Source organism: Chiloscyllium plagiosum, unplaced genomic scaffold (assembly GCF_037043375.1).
Source record: "Chiloscyllium plagiosum isolate Xiang-an unplaced genomic scaffold, Cpla_swu_hap1 HiC_scaffold_30, whole genome shotgun sequence".
NCBI lineage: Eukaryota > Metazoa > Chordata > Chondrichthyes > Orectolobiformes > Hemiscylliidae > Chiloscyllium > Chiloscyllium plagiosum.
The window spans coordinates 12,553,841-12,572,922 of NW_028270168.1; the positions used below are offsets into that span (position 1 = coordinate 12,553,841).

The 19,082-nt window shown below is 39.2% G+C and overlaps 1 protein-coding gene across 4 annotated transcripts in view; it reads right to left on the reverse strand.

Annotated features, from left to right (window-relative positions):
• The window catches only part of LOC122563517 (protein phosphatase EYA3-like), a 67,994-nt gene that overhangs the window by 14,849 nt on the left and 34,063 nt on the right, over positions 1-19,082 (reverse strand). For 3 of the 4 annotated variants that reach the window (XM_043717338.2, XM_043717339.2, XM_087976738.1), the window contains exons 4-15: positions 18,673-18,788; positions 18,038-18,115; positions 16,233-16,299; positions 14,957-15,093; positions 14,103-14,225; positions 11,008-11,099; positions 10,737-10,917; positions 8,805-8,944; positions 7,933-8,016; positions 3,385-3,474; positions 2,689-2,747; positions 100-260 (exon numbers count right to left, since the gene is read on the reverse strand). In XM_043717338.2, the coding sequence (XP_043573273.1) occupies positions 100-260; positions 2,689-2,747; positions 3,385-3,474; positions 7,933-8,016; positions 8,805-8,944; positions 10,737-10,917; positions 11,008-11,099; positions 14,103-14,225; positions 14,957-15,093; positions 16,233-16,299; positions 18,038-18,115; positions 18,673-18,788 (1,328 nt within the window). The remainder of the gene's footprint in view (positions 1-99; positions 261-2,688; positions 2,748-3,384; positions 3,475-7,932; positions 8,017-8,804; positions 8,945-10,736; positions 10,918-11,007; positions 11,100-14,102; positions 14,226-14,956; positions 15,094-16,232; positions 16,300-18,037; positions 18,116-18,672; positions 18,789-19,082) is intronic. The other variant, XM_043717340.2, reaches the window with a different exon arrangement.

A 19,082-nucleotide genomic window follows, 5' to 3' on the forward strand; every position in this document is an offset into this window, starting at 1 on the left:
TGCCAAAAGATTATACTTGTTAATTTTGCTTCACCAATAATGAATGGAAAAATAATTCTTAAAGTGGCCTACTTACAACTTTGCTATAAAGAAGCTTACCCCCAACATTTGTACAGTATGTGTTGTATATTTCTTTTACACGCCGATATCGAAAGGCCAGCTTTCTCATCCAATCAATGCCTCCCTGTACACCACCACCTGTGCAAAGGCTCGATCCAGACACTGATCCATGAAATCCATCAGTAGTAAAGTTATAGTTACTGAAATCAAAAATTAAAATATCTTCTTACAAAAGATTGTTCAAATGTAAAAGAAGTTGCTTTCATCAACAAAGGGCATGAAAAATCTTTGGCGGGCAGGATCAAGGATAACCCCAAGGCCTTTTATGCGTATGTGAGAAACATGAGAATGACGAGAACGAGGGTAGGTCCGATCAAGGACAGTAGTGGGAGACTGTGTATTGAGAAGGAAGAGATAGGAGAGGTCTTGAATGAGTACTTTTCTTCAGTATTTACAAATGAGAGGGACCGTATTGTTGAAGAGGAGAGTATGAAACGGACTGGTAAGCTAGAGGAGATACTTGTTAGGAAGGAAGATGTGTTGGGCATTTTGGAAAACTTGAGGATAGACAAGTCCCCCAGGCCTGACAGGATATATCCTAGGATTATGTGGGAAGCAAGAAAGGAAATTGCAGAACCGTTGGCAATGATGTTTTTGTCTTCACTGTCAATGGGGGTGGTGCCAGGGGACTGGAGAGTGGCAAATGTTGTGCCCCTGTTCAAAAGGGGAATAGGGATAACCCCGGGAATTACAGGCCAGTTAGTCTTACTTCGGTGGTAGGCAAAGTAATGGAAAGGGTACTGAGGGATAGGATTTATGAGTATCTGGAAAGACACTGCTTGATTAAGGACAGCCAGCACGGATTTGTGAGGGGTAGGTCTTGCCTTAGAAGTCTTATTGAATTCTTTGAGGAGGTGACCAAGCATGTGGATGAGGGTAGAGCAGTGGATGTAGTGTACATGGATTTTAGTAAAGCATTTGATAAGGTTCCCCATGGTAGGCTTATGCGGAAAGTCAGGAGGCATGGGATAGTGGGAAGTTTGGCCAGTTGGATAGAGAACTGGCTAACCGGTCGAAGTCAGAGTGTGGTGGTAGATGGTAAATATTCAGCCTGGAGCCCAGTTACAAGTGGAGTTCCGCAGGGATCAGTTCTGGGTCCGCTGCTGTTTGTGATTTTTATTAATGACTTGGAAGAGGGAGTCAAAGGGTGGGTCAGTAAATTTGAAGACGATACAAAGATTGGTGGAGTTGTGGATAGCGAGCAGGGCTGTTGTCGGCTGCAAAGGGACTTAGATATGATGCAGAGCTGGGCTGAGGAGTGGCAGATGGAGTTCAGCCCTGTCAAGTGTGAGGTTGTCCATCTTGGAAGGACAAATAAGAATGCGGAATACAGGGTTAACGGTAGGGTTCTTAGTAAGGTGGAGGAGCAGAGGGATCTTGGGGTCGATGTTCATAGATCTTTGAAAGTTGCCACTCAGGTGGATAGAGCTTGTAAGAAGGCCTATGGTGTATTAGCGTTCATTAGCAGAGGGACTGAATTCAAGAGTCGTGAGGTGATGTTGCAGCTGTACAGGACCTTTGTAAGGCCACATTTGAAGTACTTTGTGCAGTTCTAGTCGCCTCATTTTAGGAAAGATGTGGAAGCTTTGGAGAAGGTGCAGAGGAGATTTACCAGGATGTTGCCTGGAATGGAAAATAGGTCGTACGAGGATAGATTGAGAGTGCTGGGCCTTTTCTCATTGGAATGGCGAAGGATGAGGGGTGACTTGATAGAGGTTTATAAGATGATCGGGGGAATAGATAGAGTAGACAGTCAGAGACATTTTCCCCGGGTACAACAGTGTGTTACAAGCGGACATAAATTTAAGATGAAGGGTGGAAGGTATAGGGGGAATGTCAGGGGTAGGTTCTTTACCCAGAGAGTGGTGGGGGCATGGAATGCGCTGCCTGTGGGAGTGGCAGAGTCAGAATCCTTGGTGACCTTTAAGCGGCAATTGGATAGGTACATGGATAGGTGCTTAAACTAGGACAAATGTTTGGCACAACATCGTGGGCCGAAGGGACTGTTCTGTGCTGTATTGTTCTAAGTTCTATAAAGCATAGGCAAAGCTACATAAATGTGCAGGATCGGGTATAGGATCCGACGAGCAGCAAAATCGATGTTTCGGGCAAAAGCCTTTCATCAGGAAACGTCGATTTTGCTGCTCGTCGGATGCTGCCTGAATTGCTGTGCTCTTCCAGCAACACTGATCCAGAATCTGGTTTCCAGCATCTGCAGTCATTGTTTTTACCTTGGGTATAGGATTTTTAGCTCCTTGAGCCTGTTCCACCATTCATTTAGATCAAAACTTATTTGTATCTTAACTTCACTGACTTGATGGGGTACTTTAATTGTTAATATCCTTGCCAACAAACAAAAAATCACTAGTTCAAATTTCACTACAGTTATACACAAGGAGAGAGTTCCAGATTTCAAATACTGTGTGAAGAAGTTTTAAATAAAAGAAACACGTGTATAAAACAGAGACAAAATGCAAACAACCAATCTCTGACTTATCAATTTCAACCAGAACTTGTGTCATAGCACAATGAATTAAGAGTATAAGGCTTTGAAATTAAGATCATTACGTTAAGTCTTGTCCATTATCATCAGCTGCAACATCTTCCACGTGAACTTGATCACACTCCTGTTGAGTAATCAAGGCAAAAATATGAATTAGGAATTGTGCAGAGAAAGCAAACTCTCGGTTCCAGCCACCATGTTAATATTAGAGACCTAACATATGAACAGCGATACAATCATATAGACTCTGAGTTACATAGCACCAACAATCCATGGGTTTTTGTATCAAACTTCACGATCATGCACATTTGTGCAGTTTCTCAGTGAATAATGTTCCATTTTAGCCTCCCAAGAACTAGATTATAGAGATAGATGAAAGAAAAAGCTAAATGATTACTGTTTAATGTTGAATTGTCTGCAACACAGTAGATATCTCAGCCTACCAGTCCTGAAAATGGATGAAGTCTTGGTTTGAATTAACATTGTGTCCATTTTTTATCTGCTGCAAAAATGCAGTCTTTGTTCAGCAATACCTGAACAATAAAGATATTTAAAGTCCAATACCAATCCACAAACTACTGCTCTGTAGGAGGCATCAATACTTAACAGAACTGCAATTTGTTTTGCCTGAATAAAGTTAGGTCTTGATCTAATTAATGGTCAAGTATGGGTTCTAATGGTTGCAATGAGTTCAAAGCTTAAATGGAGAATGTTAAATTTTTTGACATGCTAATACTTAGTCACTAATCAATGTTCATTACCTCCAAATCATTGAAGAACAAGTGTGTGTCAGCAAGATCAAAAATCATTTCCTCCATTTGCAGTCCTAGTGTCAATGCTGATGTTGGATCCTGTAAAATAATCACAAGTCAATAAAGTCAGTATACACATAATATAAAAGTCCTATTTTGAGAAACTTTTAAACAAAATGTATGGGCTAATTAGTTGATGTCGAGTGTAGGGTGTCCCTGACAAACAGCAAAGTGTGTCAAGAGTCAACATATAATTTCAGATCCAAAGATAGCTTACTGAGACTCTGGAGTGTAATAGGAAGACTGAAATGAAAGAAATAGGTGCTTCAAAGCTTCCTTTCCTGATTAGCATCCACTGCCACTTGAACAGGAATGTGTTATGTAACACATAGAACAGTACAACACAGGAACAAGCCTTTCAGCCTGCCATGTCTGTGCCAAACATGATGTGATTCAAAACTAATCTCATTTGCCTTCAAATGGTCCATAGCCCGCTGTTCCCCTCCTGTCCATGTGTCTGTTTAAATATTTTTTTAAACATTGCTATTGTATCTGCTTTGAGCACGTTCTCTGACAATTGTTCCAGGCACACAGCACCCTCTGCATAAAAGACTTATGGAAACATGGCTCAGGGATAGGCAGGACTGGCAGCTTAATGTCCCAGGATACAAATGCTACAGGAAGGATAGAAAGGAAGGATAGAAAGGGAGGCAAGAGAGGAGGAGGAGTGGCATTTTTGATAAGGGATAGCATTACAGCTGTGCTGAGGGAGGATATTCCCAGAAATACATCCAGGGAAGTTATTTGGGTGGAACTGAGAAATAAGAAAGGGATGATCACCTTATTGGGATTGTATTATAGACCAATAAGGTGTCTTGGTTAAGAAAAAGAAGGAAGCATATGTCAGGTATAGACAGGATAGATCGAGTGAATCCTTAGAGTATAAAGGCATTCGGAGTATACTTAAGACGGAGGTCAGAAGGGCAAAAAGGGGACATGAAATAGCTTTGGCAAATAGAATTAAGGAGAATCCAAAGGGTTTTTACAAATACATTAAGGACAAAAGGGTAACTAGGGAGAGAATAGGGCACCCTCAAAGATCAGCAAGGCAGCCTTTGTGCAAAGCTGCAGAAAATGGGGGAGATACTAAACAAATATTTTGCATCAGTACTTACTGTGGAAAAGGCTATGGAAGACATGGAAAGTAGCTAAATAGATGGTGACAACTTGCAAAATGTCCAGATTACAGAGGAGGAAATGCTGAATGTCTTGAAACACAAAGGTGGATAAATCCCCAGGACTTGACCAGGTGTACCCTAGAACCCTGTGTGAAGCTAGAGAAGTGATTGCTGGGCCTCTTGCTGAGATATTTGTATCATCGATAGTCACAGGTGAGGTGCCGGAAGACTGGAGGTTGGCAAACGTGGTGCCACTGTTTAAAAAGGGTGGTAAAGACAAGCCAGGGAACCATAGACCGGTGAGCCTGACCTCGGTGGTGGGCAAGTTGTTGGAGGGAATCCTGAGGGACAGGATGTACATGTATTTGGAAAGGGAAGGATTGATTTTGGATAGTCAACATGGCTTTGTGCATGGGAAATCATGTCTCACAAACTTGATTGAGTTTTTTGATGAAGTAACAAAGAAGATTGATGAGGGCGGAGTAGGTGTGATCTATATGGACTTCAGTAAGATGTTCAACAAGGTTCCCCATGGGAGACTGATTAGCAAGGTTAGATCTCATGGAATACAGGGAGAACTAGCCATTTGGATACAGAACTGGCTCAAAAGGTAGAAGACAGAGGGTGTTTTTCAGACTGGAGGCCTGTGACCAGTGGAGTGCCACAAGGATCGGTGCTGGGCCCTCTACTTTTTTTCATTTACATAAATGATTTGGATGCAAGCATAAGAGGTACAGTTAGTAAATTTGCAGATGACACCAAAATTGGAGGTGTAGTGGACAGCGAAGAGTGTTACCTCAGATTACAACAGGATCTGGACCAGATGGGCCAATGGGCTGAGAAGTGGCAGATGGAGTTTAATTCAGATAAATGTGAGGTGCTGCATTTTGGAAAAGCAAATCTTAGCAGGACTTATACACTTAATGGTAAGGTCCTAGGGAGTGCTGCTGAACAAAGAGACCTTGGAGTGCAGGTTCATAGCTCCTTGAAAGTCGCAGATAGATAGGATAGTGAAGAAGGTGTTTGGTATGCTTTCCTTTATTGGTCAGAGTATTGAGTACAGGAGTTGGGAGGTCATGTTGCGGCTGTACAGGACATTGGTTAGGCCACTGTTGGAATATTGCGTGCAAGTCTGGTCTCCTTCCTATCGGAAAGATGTTGTGAAACTTGAAAGGGTTCAGAAAAGATTTACAAGGATGTTGCCAGGGTTGGAGGATCTGAGCTAGAGAGGCTGTTTTCCCTGGAGCGTCGGAGGCCAAGGGGTGACCTTATATAGGTTTACAAAATTATGAGGGGCATGGATAGGATAAATAGACAAAGTCTTTTCCCTGGGTCGGGGAGTCCAGAACTGGAGGGCATAGGTTTAGGGTGAGAGGGGAAAGATATAAAAGAGACCGAAGGGGCAACTTTTTCACACAGAGGGTGGTACGTGTATGGAATGAACTGCCAGAGGATGTGGTGGAGGCTGGTACAATTGCAACATTTAAGAGGCATTTGGATGGGTATATGAATAGGAAAGGTTTGAAGGGATATGGGCCGGGTGCTGGCAGGTGGCTCTAGATTGGGTTGGGATATTGGTCGGCATGGACGGGTTAGACCGAAGGGTCTGTTTCCATGCTGTACATCCCTATGACTTGCCCTCTGATAAACATACCTGACTCACCTTAAACGTTTGCCCCCTAGTTTTTGACATTATCACCCTGTAGAAAAAAAACCTATAACTATCCACCGTATACCTCATATTTCTATATTCTTCGATCAGGTCACCTCTCAGTCTCCAATGCTCTAATGAAAACAATCCAAGTTTGTCCAACCTCTCTTTATACCTAATACACTCCAATCCAGGCAACATCCTGGTAAATTTCTTCTTCCCCTTTCCAAACCATCTCAGTGTGATAACCAGAACTACCTCAAATGTGGCCTAAGTATTAAACAGCTGCAATTTTACTTGACAACTTTTATACTCAGTGCCTCAGTCAACGAAGGTAAGTATACCATACACCTTCTTTACCATCTTTATCCATCTCGAGAGTGTGGTGCTGAAAAAGGTTAGGCAGCATCCGAGGAGCAGGAGAATCGATGTTTCGGGCAAAAGCCCTTCATCAGGAGTGGTTTTTAAATTTTAGATTTCATCATCTGCTTTGGTGAGATTTGAACCCATCCACAAAACATTATCCAGGTGTTTTATATTATTAGCCCAGTGACACTGCTGTTATGCCACCAACTCCCCTTTTTCTCCTTTCATTCCTGATGAAGGGCTTATGCCCAAAATGTCGATTCTCCTGCTCCTCGGATGCTGCCTGATCTGCTGTGCTTTTCCATAACCACACTCAACTATGTTCTTCAGCATCTGCGGTCCTCACTTTCTCACACTTTATCCATCTGTTTTACCACTTCCAGGGAGCTATGGAATTTCTGGTAAATGACCAATACTAAAACTTTGTGAAAATTGCATCTAGATTTATAAATAGTAAATAAATTGCCCCAGGTTTCCAAATAACATAAATTACAAAGCAAAACTACACAATTGTGCAAGGAGGAAGTTAGAGGCGGCATTTTTCAAAAAAACTTGTGTAATGAGAAAATAGTGACATTCTGTAAAACCAAGAACAGCATCAGGTGCATTTTATAAGACCAGTGTTTAAACATGACACGAATCACGTAAAAGGAAATTAACAGCTATAATGGACTACTGCGTGCCTCTTTCTTACAGCCATTTTGAAGGTAACGTGGCTTGAAAGAGCAATCATGTCTATTTTTGCTAATTAATACAATAGCTGGCAACTGCCACACTAACCAGCAATTCTTAACTATTATTAGTTCAGTTCTGCTGCATTCTTTAGTGATGAGTGTTGAAATGACAGAGCTGAAAATTAGGACACTTACTAATTTCACCATCATTCTGTAAACTTCCAGTTCAGATTCTGATATAATTAAAAAAATTATCAAACTAGCAGATCACCTGGTGTCCTGATCATAGAATGTTAGAGGAAATTTTTTTAAACAGTTAGAAAGGAATATCACAAAGTATTATTTTACTGAAATGTTTCTGCATATAAAACTTAATATGTACTCCAACAGTACAAGTTGCAATTGATCTGGCTTCATTTGATCAGTTGAAGGCTGTGAGACTAACAGGAATTCAGGTTAATTAGCAGATGAAGACCTTTTTTTATTTAAAGGGTGATGCTGAAACCTGTACAAGTGTTTTGTGTTATTGAGTTAGCATGCATGTATTATGCAATTGCTTTTTTATTTAAAGCAGCAAAAATTATTATGCAGATTTGAAAAATAGACTTATTAAAACTAATTCATTAGTATTGTTCGGTTTCCAATTCTTTACTCTACATGAGGCCTTTCAAATCATTGCTGTACCTACCTTTCCAAATTTTTGTGCATATGATCCAGTAAGTAGTGAATGAAAGATGATAATGGTTTCATCCAAGTCCCACACAAACACACGCTGTAAAGGAATACGTGGAAAGATTATTATACACAAGGGATAAGTTACCTTTCCAAATCTTCCAAGCTATATGTGAAATACCAATTTTTTTTAACCATTTCTTCACACTCAATGCAATTTTGTTGCATTAAGCTTCTTGCTTTGCATTTTATCAGAGTGTTCAATAATTTCATTCTCAAGGACCATTACTAAGACAAACAGCAAGTTCAAAGCAGATGATGATAACGAAGATATATAAATCAGGAAGTTTAAATAAATGAAATTGGTAATGTCCAATTAACTCAGACAGTAGAGAATTAATTATATTTTTTGGTTAAAAAAATGAACATATACCTAAGACAAAATACCCTAATTTATTATCTCTTGTAGAATTCAAAACAATGCCCCTGGGTTTAAATGTCTGATTATTATCCAACCAAGCTGGCTGGGCTTTGAACAGCTCTCAACGTAAAACCTCAACATGACAGGAGGGAAAACAGTATTTAAATAAACTCAATATCTTGATAACTTCCAAGGCCTGTTTTATTATGAGTTCTGGCAAGAGATCTGGTGTTCTATCTGGGGTTGGTTTTATCGCTTTGATGTTGCAGTAGTTTCTCTACCTAATTATCATTGCAAAGATTTGATGATATATCAATGGTCACTGACAGCAATGACATGGTGATGTCAACAGGCAAATTCACAAATCTTTCCACATTTCCAGTCAGTGGCAGGAGTTATAGTAAAGAGCTTGCCCATTCTAACCTCACCCTCCTACACAAGAAGTTTGATTAAAAGCTAAAACATACCTCCAGTTCATTATCAGGCAGTGGGGAAAAACAATTCCTCTTTCCTTTCCCCTTGGACTTGCCACTTGGAGTTTTACGAGATCGCTCTTCAAGTTCTTTCACTATCGTGTGTGTTAGACTTTGACTTGCACCAGAATCTCCTGAGGAAAAAAGGGAAAATTAAGCCAGTGCTTTGAAGAGTGATTATGGAATTTTAACACACTATATCTTGACATTTTGCATGACTGCAAAAACTAAAGTGATGTCTTTTAAAGTTTTTCTCTTTTAACCCATATTTATTTTTGTTCCAATTAAATTTCTGATCCACAGCCACCACATATACTGAGGAGCTGGAACATTTTCCAAACACCATAAGAGCACTTTCGACAGCTTTGTCCTCCTTTTACACTACCAATCATTTTTCAGCAGACAGAGCAACATAAATCCTTTTCTAGCTTCTACTCTTCCACTGTCAGTTCTAAAGTCAACTTGTCAGTTTTCTACTACCTCAAATGAAATAACATTATCAAGATTTTGACTATGAACAATAACGTTCAGTATGGCAAAAATAGTGCAGCTTTTGATTTGGGAAAATATCAGTTTTCTGTTTTCTAAGTTGTTTCTCTACTTTTTGTATAATTTATTTATCTGCTACTGTAGGATCTGCAGCAAGAGTAATGCATCTAGTTCTGGGCCCAGCACTTTTGAAATAACGTGGAGGCACTGAGATCTGCATTCGAATGCAGAAAAGATTCATAAGAATTGTTCCAAGGAGGAGGAATGCTGGCTAGGCTGGAGAGTTATGACCGTTTTCCTTGGAAAAAAGGCTAAATGGAGATCTGATGTCAGTATTCAAAATCACGAGGGGCTAAAAAGAATAGATAAACTGCTCCCATGCTCAAAAATATTGAGAAAGAGGGGACACAGAATTAAAACGATTGCAAAGGAAACAAAAAGTGACATGAGAATAATAATTTTCACACATAAAAGTGGCTAATGTTTGGAATTTACTGAGAATCTGGCTGTGGCAAATTCAATCGAGGTATTCAGGAGGGATTTAAATCATCACAGTAGGCAGTGTGCAGTGGAATAGGGAGAAAGCAGGGGAATGGCACAGCATGGACTGCTCATCAAAGAAATGATGGATCAAATAGTCTCCTCCTGCACTGTTACAATTCTGAGAAGTCAACCTTTGAACGATGACTTCTGTCAACTGAGAAGTACTAGCATGGTAACTATATCAGTGCCCTTCTGTCCTTGTTTCACTCAGAATGAGTTTTCTAATATATTATGAAACAAAATCCTCACAATATTATGTAAAGTTGATTCAGGTTATTGTGAAATTCCAAACTGTACTTCTTCCCTTTGTCTGCTAAAAATAGAGACCAGAAATGCAGATACATAGCATTGGGAATGCAGATACAGCATTTAAGATTTCCCATATGACATAAATACATGGCCTGCCTTAACCTTTTAAGGGTCTTACTGTTATTAAACTTGAGAGGAAAATCATTTTTTAACTCGTTCACTACTCCATAGTCAATAAAAAAAGCGAAAAATCAATTGCAATATTAATTAACGGAGTCATTAAAATTGGCTTTAAAAGGTACCAACATATGCTAATCATTTATTTAATAGAAACTTTACTTTTAGCAGGAGGGCATGACTACCGAAGTAAAGGAAAGTCTGATCTTAATGCAAGTTAAGTGTCCGCTGGGTTTCAATAGCAATTTTCTTCAGGGAAGCCAGAAGTGTTCAATACTTAATCTTATTTACCTTATCATCAGACTGAGATTTAACATGTCCCTGGATTACTTAGTGCATTGGTTTTTCTTTATCAGTATCGCTTTATGTTACACTATCATAAATCTCAATATAAAAAGCATAATTGTTCCATGGCAATACAGATTTTCATCAGGCCAGTTCAAACAGAATGCTACAAAAATGCATTACCAGATTGGTAGTCCTGGTTTGATGAACTGGAAATGTTTGTTTGCATTTTACGCATCTGGAAAGTAACAGTTGTTGAGGTGTTATTGGCAGGCAGAGAGTTTGGAGTTGTGGTTCCATAATTTGAATTGGGAACATATGGCACAAACTGGCTTTGTCCAAGAGATGTATAGGAAGGATAATCCTATGGAAAGAAAATGGAGAAGGTGGTTAATAATATTTCTTAAATAAAGTGGTTTCATATATGACACAAAAAAGATTACATATTATCTACCTGATTAGAACTGCTGAGGCTTGCAGCACTGGTGACAACAAAAGCAGCAGCAGTTCCACCAGAGTAACTACTGGCTCTCGGGAAACAGGTACCTGTCAAAAATAAAAGCCAAAGCATTTTCAAAAATAAACAACATGTTTATATGCACACAACATAACAGACAGGCATTTCTGCAGTCGTCAGTGAAACATCAAGATGGTTGTGCTTCCCTGGTGCCAGGGTCAAGGATGTCTTGGAGCGGATGCAGAATATTATGAAGATGGAGTGACCAGCATTGGTACCAACAACATAGGTAAGGAACGGTATGAGGTTTTGCAGAGAGAATATAAGAAGCTAGGCAGGAGGTTAAAAAGCAGGTCCTCAAGGACAGTAATAGCTGGACTACTACCAGTGCCATGTGCTAGTGAGAGTAGGAATAAGAGGATACGGTAGATGCATGCGTAGTTGAGGAGCTGGTACAGGGGCAAGGATTCACATTGTTGGATGATTGGGATCTCTTCGGGGTAGACATTATCTGTGTAAGGGGAACCGGATCCTCAGCTAGTGTTATGCAGAAAGCTTTAGATTAGTTTTTGTTGGGGGGGGGGGGACAATTGTCAGAAAACAGGAAAGGCTGAGGCTGCGACAGTGGGTAAGGGGAGCAAGTCTAATAATCAAGACAGACAAGAGCTTGGCAGAGAACAAAGAAAGACTGATAAAATAAACTGCATTTACTTCAATGCAAGAGGCCTGACAGATAAGGTAGATGAACTCAGGGCATGGTTAGGGACATGGGACTGGGATATCATAGTTATTACCATAGCCATGGCTTAGGGATGGTCAGGACTGGCAGCTAATGTTCTGGGGTACAGATGCTACAGAAGGGATAGAAAGGAAGGCGAGAGGATGGGGAGTGGCATTTTTGATTAGGGAGAACATTACAGCTGTACTTAGGGAGGATATTCCTGGGAGATCACAAGGTGAAGTTCTATGGGTGGAATTTAAAAAATAAGAATGAGAAGATGACTTTACTGGGATTTTGTTATAGATCACCCAAGAGTTACAAAGTCATAGAGATGTACGGCACAATTGAGAAGCAAATATGTAAGACGATCTCAGATATCTGCAAGAAAAATAGGTTTGCAATGGTATGGGATTTTAACTTTCCAAACATAGACTGGGACTGTCATAGTGTTAAGGGCTTGGATGGGGAGGAATTTGTTAAGTGCGTATAAGAAAACTTTCTTAATCAATTTGTGGATGCATTAGAGAAAGAGCAATACTTGACCTTCTGTTAAGAAATAAGGCGGGGGTGGGGGGGGGGCAAGTGACTGAGGTGTCAGTGGGAGAGCACTTTGGGGTAAGTGATCATAATTCTATTCATTTTAAAATAGTTATGGAAAAGGATGGAACTGAACAAAAAATTAAATCAGAGTAAGGCCTATTGTGACAGTATTGGACAGAAACTTTCAGAAGTTTATTGGGAGTGGCTATTCATAGGTCAAGGAACAGTTAGGAAATGGGAGGCCTTTAATTTTGAGATAATACGTGTTCAGAGAAAGTATGTTCCTGTTTGTGTGAAGGACAAAGCTGGGAGGTGTAAGGAATGCTGGATGACTAGAGAATTGAGGCGCTGGTGAAGAAAATGGGGACATTTATCAGATATAAACAGCTGGAACTGAGTCAATACCTAGAAGAATATAAGGACAGTAGGAACATGCTTAAGAGAGAAGTCAGGAAGGCAAAGGATTACATGAAATAGCTTCAGCAAATGGAGTTAAGGAGAATCCAAAGAGATTCTATAAATACATAAAAGGCAAAACAGTAACTAAGAAGAGAATAGGGCCCCTTAAAGATCAACAAGCCCATCTATGTGTGGAACAACAGGAGATAAATGAGATACTCAACAAATGTTTTGTGTTATACTTACCATAGAGGAGGGTATGAAAGTTATAGAACTTGGGGAAATAAATAGTGATATTTTGAAAAGCATCCATTTATTGAAGTGGTGGTGCTGGAGGTCTTCAAGTGCATAAAGTTAGATTAACCTGATTATTCTGGTGCTTCCCAGAATGGAGATTGCTGGGCCCCTTGCTAAGACTTTTGTATCATCGACAGCCATGGGTAAGGTTCCGGAATACTGGAGTTTGGCTAATGTGGTGCCATTATTTAAGAAAAGCTGTAAGGAGAAGCTGGGAATACAGACCGATGACCGTCAGTGGTGGGCAAGTTGTTGGAGGGGATTCCGAGGCTCAGGATTAACATGTATTTGGAAAAGCAAGTTGATGAGGGATAATCAACATGGCTTTTTACGTGTGGGAGATTGTCACCTCAATCAAGTTAGTGAGACACAAAGAAGATTGATGAAGACAGAGCATTAGATATTGTTCATATGGACTTCAAGTAACGTATTTGACAAGGTTCCGCATGGTCGACTGTGTAGTAAAGTTAGATCACATGAGATCGAGGGGAAGGTAGCCAATTGGATACAAAAATGGCTTGAAGGTAGGAGACAGAGGCTGTTGGTGGAGGGATGTTTTTCAAACTGGAGCCCTGTGATCAGTGGTGTGGCACAAGGATCAGTGCTGTGGGTCCATTACTTTTCGCTTTATATATATTTGGATGTGAATATAGAAGGTATGGTTAGTAAGTGTTCAGATTAGAAAAATAGCTGGTGAAGTAGACAATGAAGAAAGTTATTCTGGATTAGTGGTGCTGGAAGAGCACAGCAGTTGAAGAAAGTTATCTCAGAGTAAAACTAGGGACATATTTTTAGGTGAGAGGAGAAAGATTTAAAAAGGTCACGAAGGGCAACTTTAAAACAAAACGGAGTGGTGTGTATTTGTAATGAATTGCCAGAGAAAGTGTGGGATGCAGGTACAGTTACAACATTTAAATGACATTTGGGTAATTTCATGAATAAGAAAGGTTTTTGAGGGATGTGGGCCAAGTGCAGGCAGGTGGGACTAGATTCGTTTGGGAACTTAGTTGGCCTGAACTGACTGGACCAAAGGGTCTGTTTCCATGCAGCAGGACTATGACATGCACAATGTGGAGGGGAGCACAGTGGCAGGTTTGAATGGGGGTTAATATTGAGGCCCATGTTATAAATTTACCTTGTGCTGGATATGTGTAATGTGCTGGGCTGGTTTGATTTGAGCTAAACCCTGTATCATAACTGAGGTATCCAGGCTGACTGGGTGATCCACATTCTGTTTTCACACCAGGCCACAATGCACCTAAGGTAAAAATAATTATTAATTAATGGCACTTTTACATAACCAGATGATCAAAACCAAATTGCATGAATGGAAGTATTGGATGCAAACTTATTTTTCTCTCAAACTATTAAGGAGGCTGTTCTGCAACAGATTAAGGTTTAATCACATCACAGTATCATTAAAATAAAATTGAACATTTGCATACCATTGAATCAGGAGAATTTGTATACATCAAAAGGGTTTTTTTTTCAAGTTTATATATGCAACATATTGAACAGCTACCACTTATTACTTCTTCAGGAAAGGACTATTATGGGAATGGAGACAAGGATAAGCTGGAATTTGAGACCTGGTTGTAAAACTAGACCAGGCGGAGAGGATGCAAGTTTCCTCTTCGCCTTTTCCATAAAAGGATAAAACCAAATGACTTTCAGTTATCAATCTGCTGACTGCCTGATTGTTCAAAGAAAGATGCCAAGCATGATCAACTGTCATTTTATCCAAGCAAATTGCAGTATTGCTGCGAAATGCATGATAACTGATGAAACAAAAATGACATGCTCACTGATCCACTCTTAACTTTTGCCCCCACAGTCTTTTTTAAAACTTTGTAGCTAGGAGGATCTTTAAGCTTAGTGCAGGCCATGTCAAGACTTAATAAGGCAATTTCAAGAAAAAGCCAATAAATTAAGCACTTTGAAAAATAATTTGATCTATTTATACACAAGGAAAATGTAAAATAAGCTTACCAAAAGGAGGTAGTCCATAAGGCTGATTTGGTTCTGGGTATGATGTGTAAGATGCTGATGGCTGCGCTGCTGGGTATCGAGCCTGTTCGGAATAAGCAGCTTGAACTATTGGCGGAGAAAATAAATGTGGATATGGCCTATAAAAAGAGGATGAAAACAAATTATTCTAAAGCATCTTAAACTTAAGTAAACTTAAAAGATGTTTTTACTAAAACCCAAGATGATCGGATTCTCATGACAAGTTGATAAGCTGCAGTAATTTCTAGTTAAACAAAATGGGGTAAGTGCTGGAGCATTACCACAACAACTAAGCAAAGGACCAGCAATTCATTAATTCTCATCTGTGAAAAAAACATATGTGATGTAGCTATCAAGTACAGTGAATGCAAGGTATAATACTGGCGTCAATACCAACAGATGGTAGATCACCAAGACATAGAAAACTTTCTATTAGTATTTCAGAGTTCAAAAATTTGCAAGAACTTACAATATGATGAACATATATGAAAAGAACTCTGCCCATTAATGTGCCATAAGTGTAAAGCAAGTGCGCTTTCCAAAATAATAAACTTATTGAAAAAATTCACATAGAAAAATACACTGGAGATCACAAAGCCAAAGAAAAAAAGTGGTCCACCATCCATGTTACAAACAAGTATAAATGAATAGATGACAAACCAACTGGAGTGCAAATTATTGTGCAATTAGTTAAAAAATGTTTTTCTAAACAAAACACAAACTAGCAAGTGTTTTTTTTGCCTTGTGCAGGTACTAATTTGCCTAATTTTCCATTCTCTGATAAAACTTGCTGCACCCATGCTCAATCATGTTTTTTAAATGAGCTGTGTAACTATAGAAACTACTACTCCTTACTCGATTCAACAAAAGAAACTTATCTGGTCCAATTATTCAATACAGGATAGGGCTCATGTAAGCAGCATAAATTTATACATAGCAAAAGGAAAATCTAATGAAAAATTTCAAGCAGCAAAAGTCATATGCAATAAGTTGCCAGGAAAGGCCTCTGAAATAGACAGAATGAATGGATTTGAAAGACAAGAGACAGGGAGGATAGAGTGAGTGAAATGGGAAAAAGAAAAGGCTGGTGAGATGGCTTGATCTATGAAATACATGTACTTGTGCCTACTGGTCTTCTCTATTATTTAAAAAAAAACTTACATATTCTTTGTATCCACAATCTTAAAAATATTGTTTCATCTAATTGAAAGATCGACTGTAACCTAAAACCAATATCATTCAAACAGCTGGAACTTACTTTGTAGGAAACATTACCAAGTTATCTTGATTTGGCATACGTGGACTAGAACCTGTGCAGGTTATAACTGTAAAAAGAAACAGGAGGAGATTTTCACTTCAATCACCTGGAAATCGAAACCGAACAGACAAAAATCATTTTGTCCTACTTGACAAGATTAAAATTGTTAATGTATATTTGCAAGGCCATAGCACCAGTGCTTCATCTGGAGGCTCACTGATGATGTTACCTAGTATGGTGATGAAATGTCTGAAAACGAAACGTTCCAGCTCAGCGAGCAAACCTACATCTACTGACATCTCAGCATAGCCCCATTCTGCCCTCTAGTTTCCCAATTTTATACCATTCCACCACACGTAGCTGTCTTCAGCTGCTAGGCCATAAGCTATAAAATTCTCTTTCTGAACATCTTGACCTCCATTAAGAGGCTTTTTAAATCTTAACTCTTTAGTCAAACTTGTAGTCATCTGTATTAATACTGGCCTATGAGATTCAGTGGTTTGATCATGCTCCTGTCACATGTCTTGCGATGTTTTACTGGAAAAGAGTTCTATATAAACACAAGCTGTTGCTTGCACTGGCAGTATGTTTCGGCAAATCACATGGTATACTGGCCAGGATTTCCAGATTGGCATTTAATCCATCATCATCTAAGCCTTGATCTGCTAGTGTATACTTCTTCTGACCTAGGGCTCATTACAGGATGGCAGTGTTTGTTTGAATGGATGGTATGTGCTCTTGTGGGGTCAGAGGTTTCAGTTTGATAGTTAGCCAGCAGTTAGAGCAGATGTTAATTCCTTTAACGTTTCCTGGCTAACCATTAAGCAAGTCTGAATATTTCACAGTCTCCACCTCAGAACTGGGGACATTTTGGTAAATTCCAGATCATAGGTAATTGCCGAGTATTGCAAATTCCCTGGTAATTGCCAGTCAACTGCATGAGGAATTCTGCATGATCCTGACAACTCTAGTTTAAGCTTCAGCAATGATAATTGTCCTGTTAAAAAAAAAATCAAGATCTATATCTTTTCTCAAATCCCCATTTAGCTGCAGATTTCTTCCTCCACCTCACTTCCATTTGTGTGGTCTGTAGGTTGTAAGTGTGATGGGTTCCGGATTATCTTTTATCGCTATCCACATGGATTCTATTTGTGTCTTTCAGAAAGTTGTCCTTTTTCTATTGCAATATGTTATCCTAAATAAGTATAGCTGCTCCATTGTTCATCTTCCCTCTATCTTTTTATTATACCTTGTAATATTTAATTTCTAGTCCTGTTTTCTCAGCAATCCATGTCTTGTTTCTCCCAAAACATGACTGCTTCCAACTCCTGATTTATGACACAGAGACTTTTGCATTGTTGTAAAGATATATTAACTGAATTTTACTGGGACTTCCTCTATGATTCTCATTTCAGTTTTCTGATTTCCTCTATAATTGTCATTCAAGTCTTCTGGTTCTGTAATGAAATTCACCTCCTTATCAAAGTCCTCCCTACGCTTTCTTGCCCTGGTTACACTTAGACTGCTTACATTTCTTGTAATGTTGTTCTCCTGACTGCTTACTGACTTTGCCCTCTCCCTATTTATCTTCTCCAATAGGCCGTACCCTAGTTTGGATGAAACCAATCCCACTGGTATGAATCATTTTTGGCTCAAATCTCATGCCAATATCCCAAGATCTGCAAAAGATCTTGTGTTAATCATCTTCTCTGGGTCCAATCCATAAATTGTTTTAACTTCTTTGGCAAAGTAAACATTTTAAACAAGGTAACGGAAAATAGCGATATCCACTTCTAAGATTTTACCTGAACTTGGATATGCACGAGCAGATCTTTTCCTTGTCAGAGTTTCAGAGTCACTGCCTTGTATCATTTCATTTTTAACTATGGAAAGATTGAAGATTAAAAATAAAGATTGGTTCAATGTTCTAATACATAAAAGCCTTGTTCTAAAATGGAGAAATAATCCACAAGTAGTGAGACTGCGTACCACAGTTGACAAATGGGGATGAAAAAGGAAAGACGTTTACAACCTAGAGAAAAGTTGCAATTCAGCTATAAAAGCAAAGTGAAAAAGAAAATAAGAAAATAAAACCTGCAAGAATTAACAAAGTTAAGAGAAGAGTTTTGATAAATACAGCACATTAAAGTAAATGGCAAATGATGAGTTACTTGCCACAGAATTCGTTAGCCTCTGACCTGCTCTTGCAGTCAGTAACAGTATTTCTACAGCTGCCCCAGTTCAATTTCTTTGATCTCCCACTAAGATGCTGACTGTGGGAGACTCAGTGGCTGCAATGCCATTGAGTGTCAAGGGTAGATAGTTATATTCACTCTTGCTGGCAATGGTCATTGCCTGACACCTTTGGAATTGGATTAACTGATATTGAGCTTCGTAGCGATGCCCCTCAGTGGTCAAAGTAGCCATGAATTTAACTCACCTTCTGCTTCATTCAGCACAGTTAAGTTACTAGACAGACAGTCAGACCTACACTTTTGCTCATCATTTCTGTTTGTTTGACTCTGCAGTTGGATTATGTTGTGCAGTTCCTCAGTCCTGGGGAAATAAGAGAGAGGAGAATTTAATTTTCTTAAGGATTGTCATTATTCGATCATAAAATATTAATTGAGATGCAGTTGATGAAATCCTCTTTCTATCAACTAAATCATTTTAAGAGGAAGAATAGTGGACTGTATCTGATGTCCACTCCTAGCATTCACATAATTGAAAGCAGGGTGATGTAGCCAATGAAATTTAATCGAACCTTCCAAATACTAGTTTACATTAGGCAGCAGTGCGTATTTTCCCTATTTTGTTTAATTGTAGGTGAAAATGGAAAAGAGAGATTTG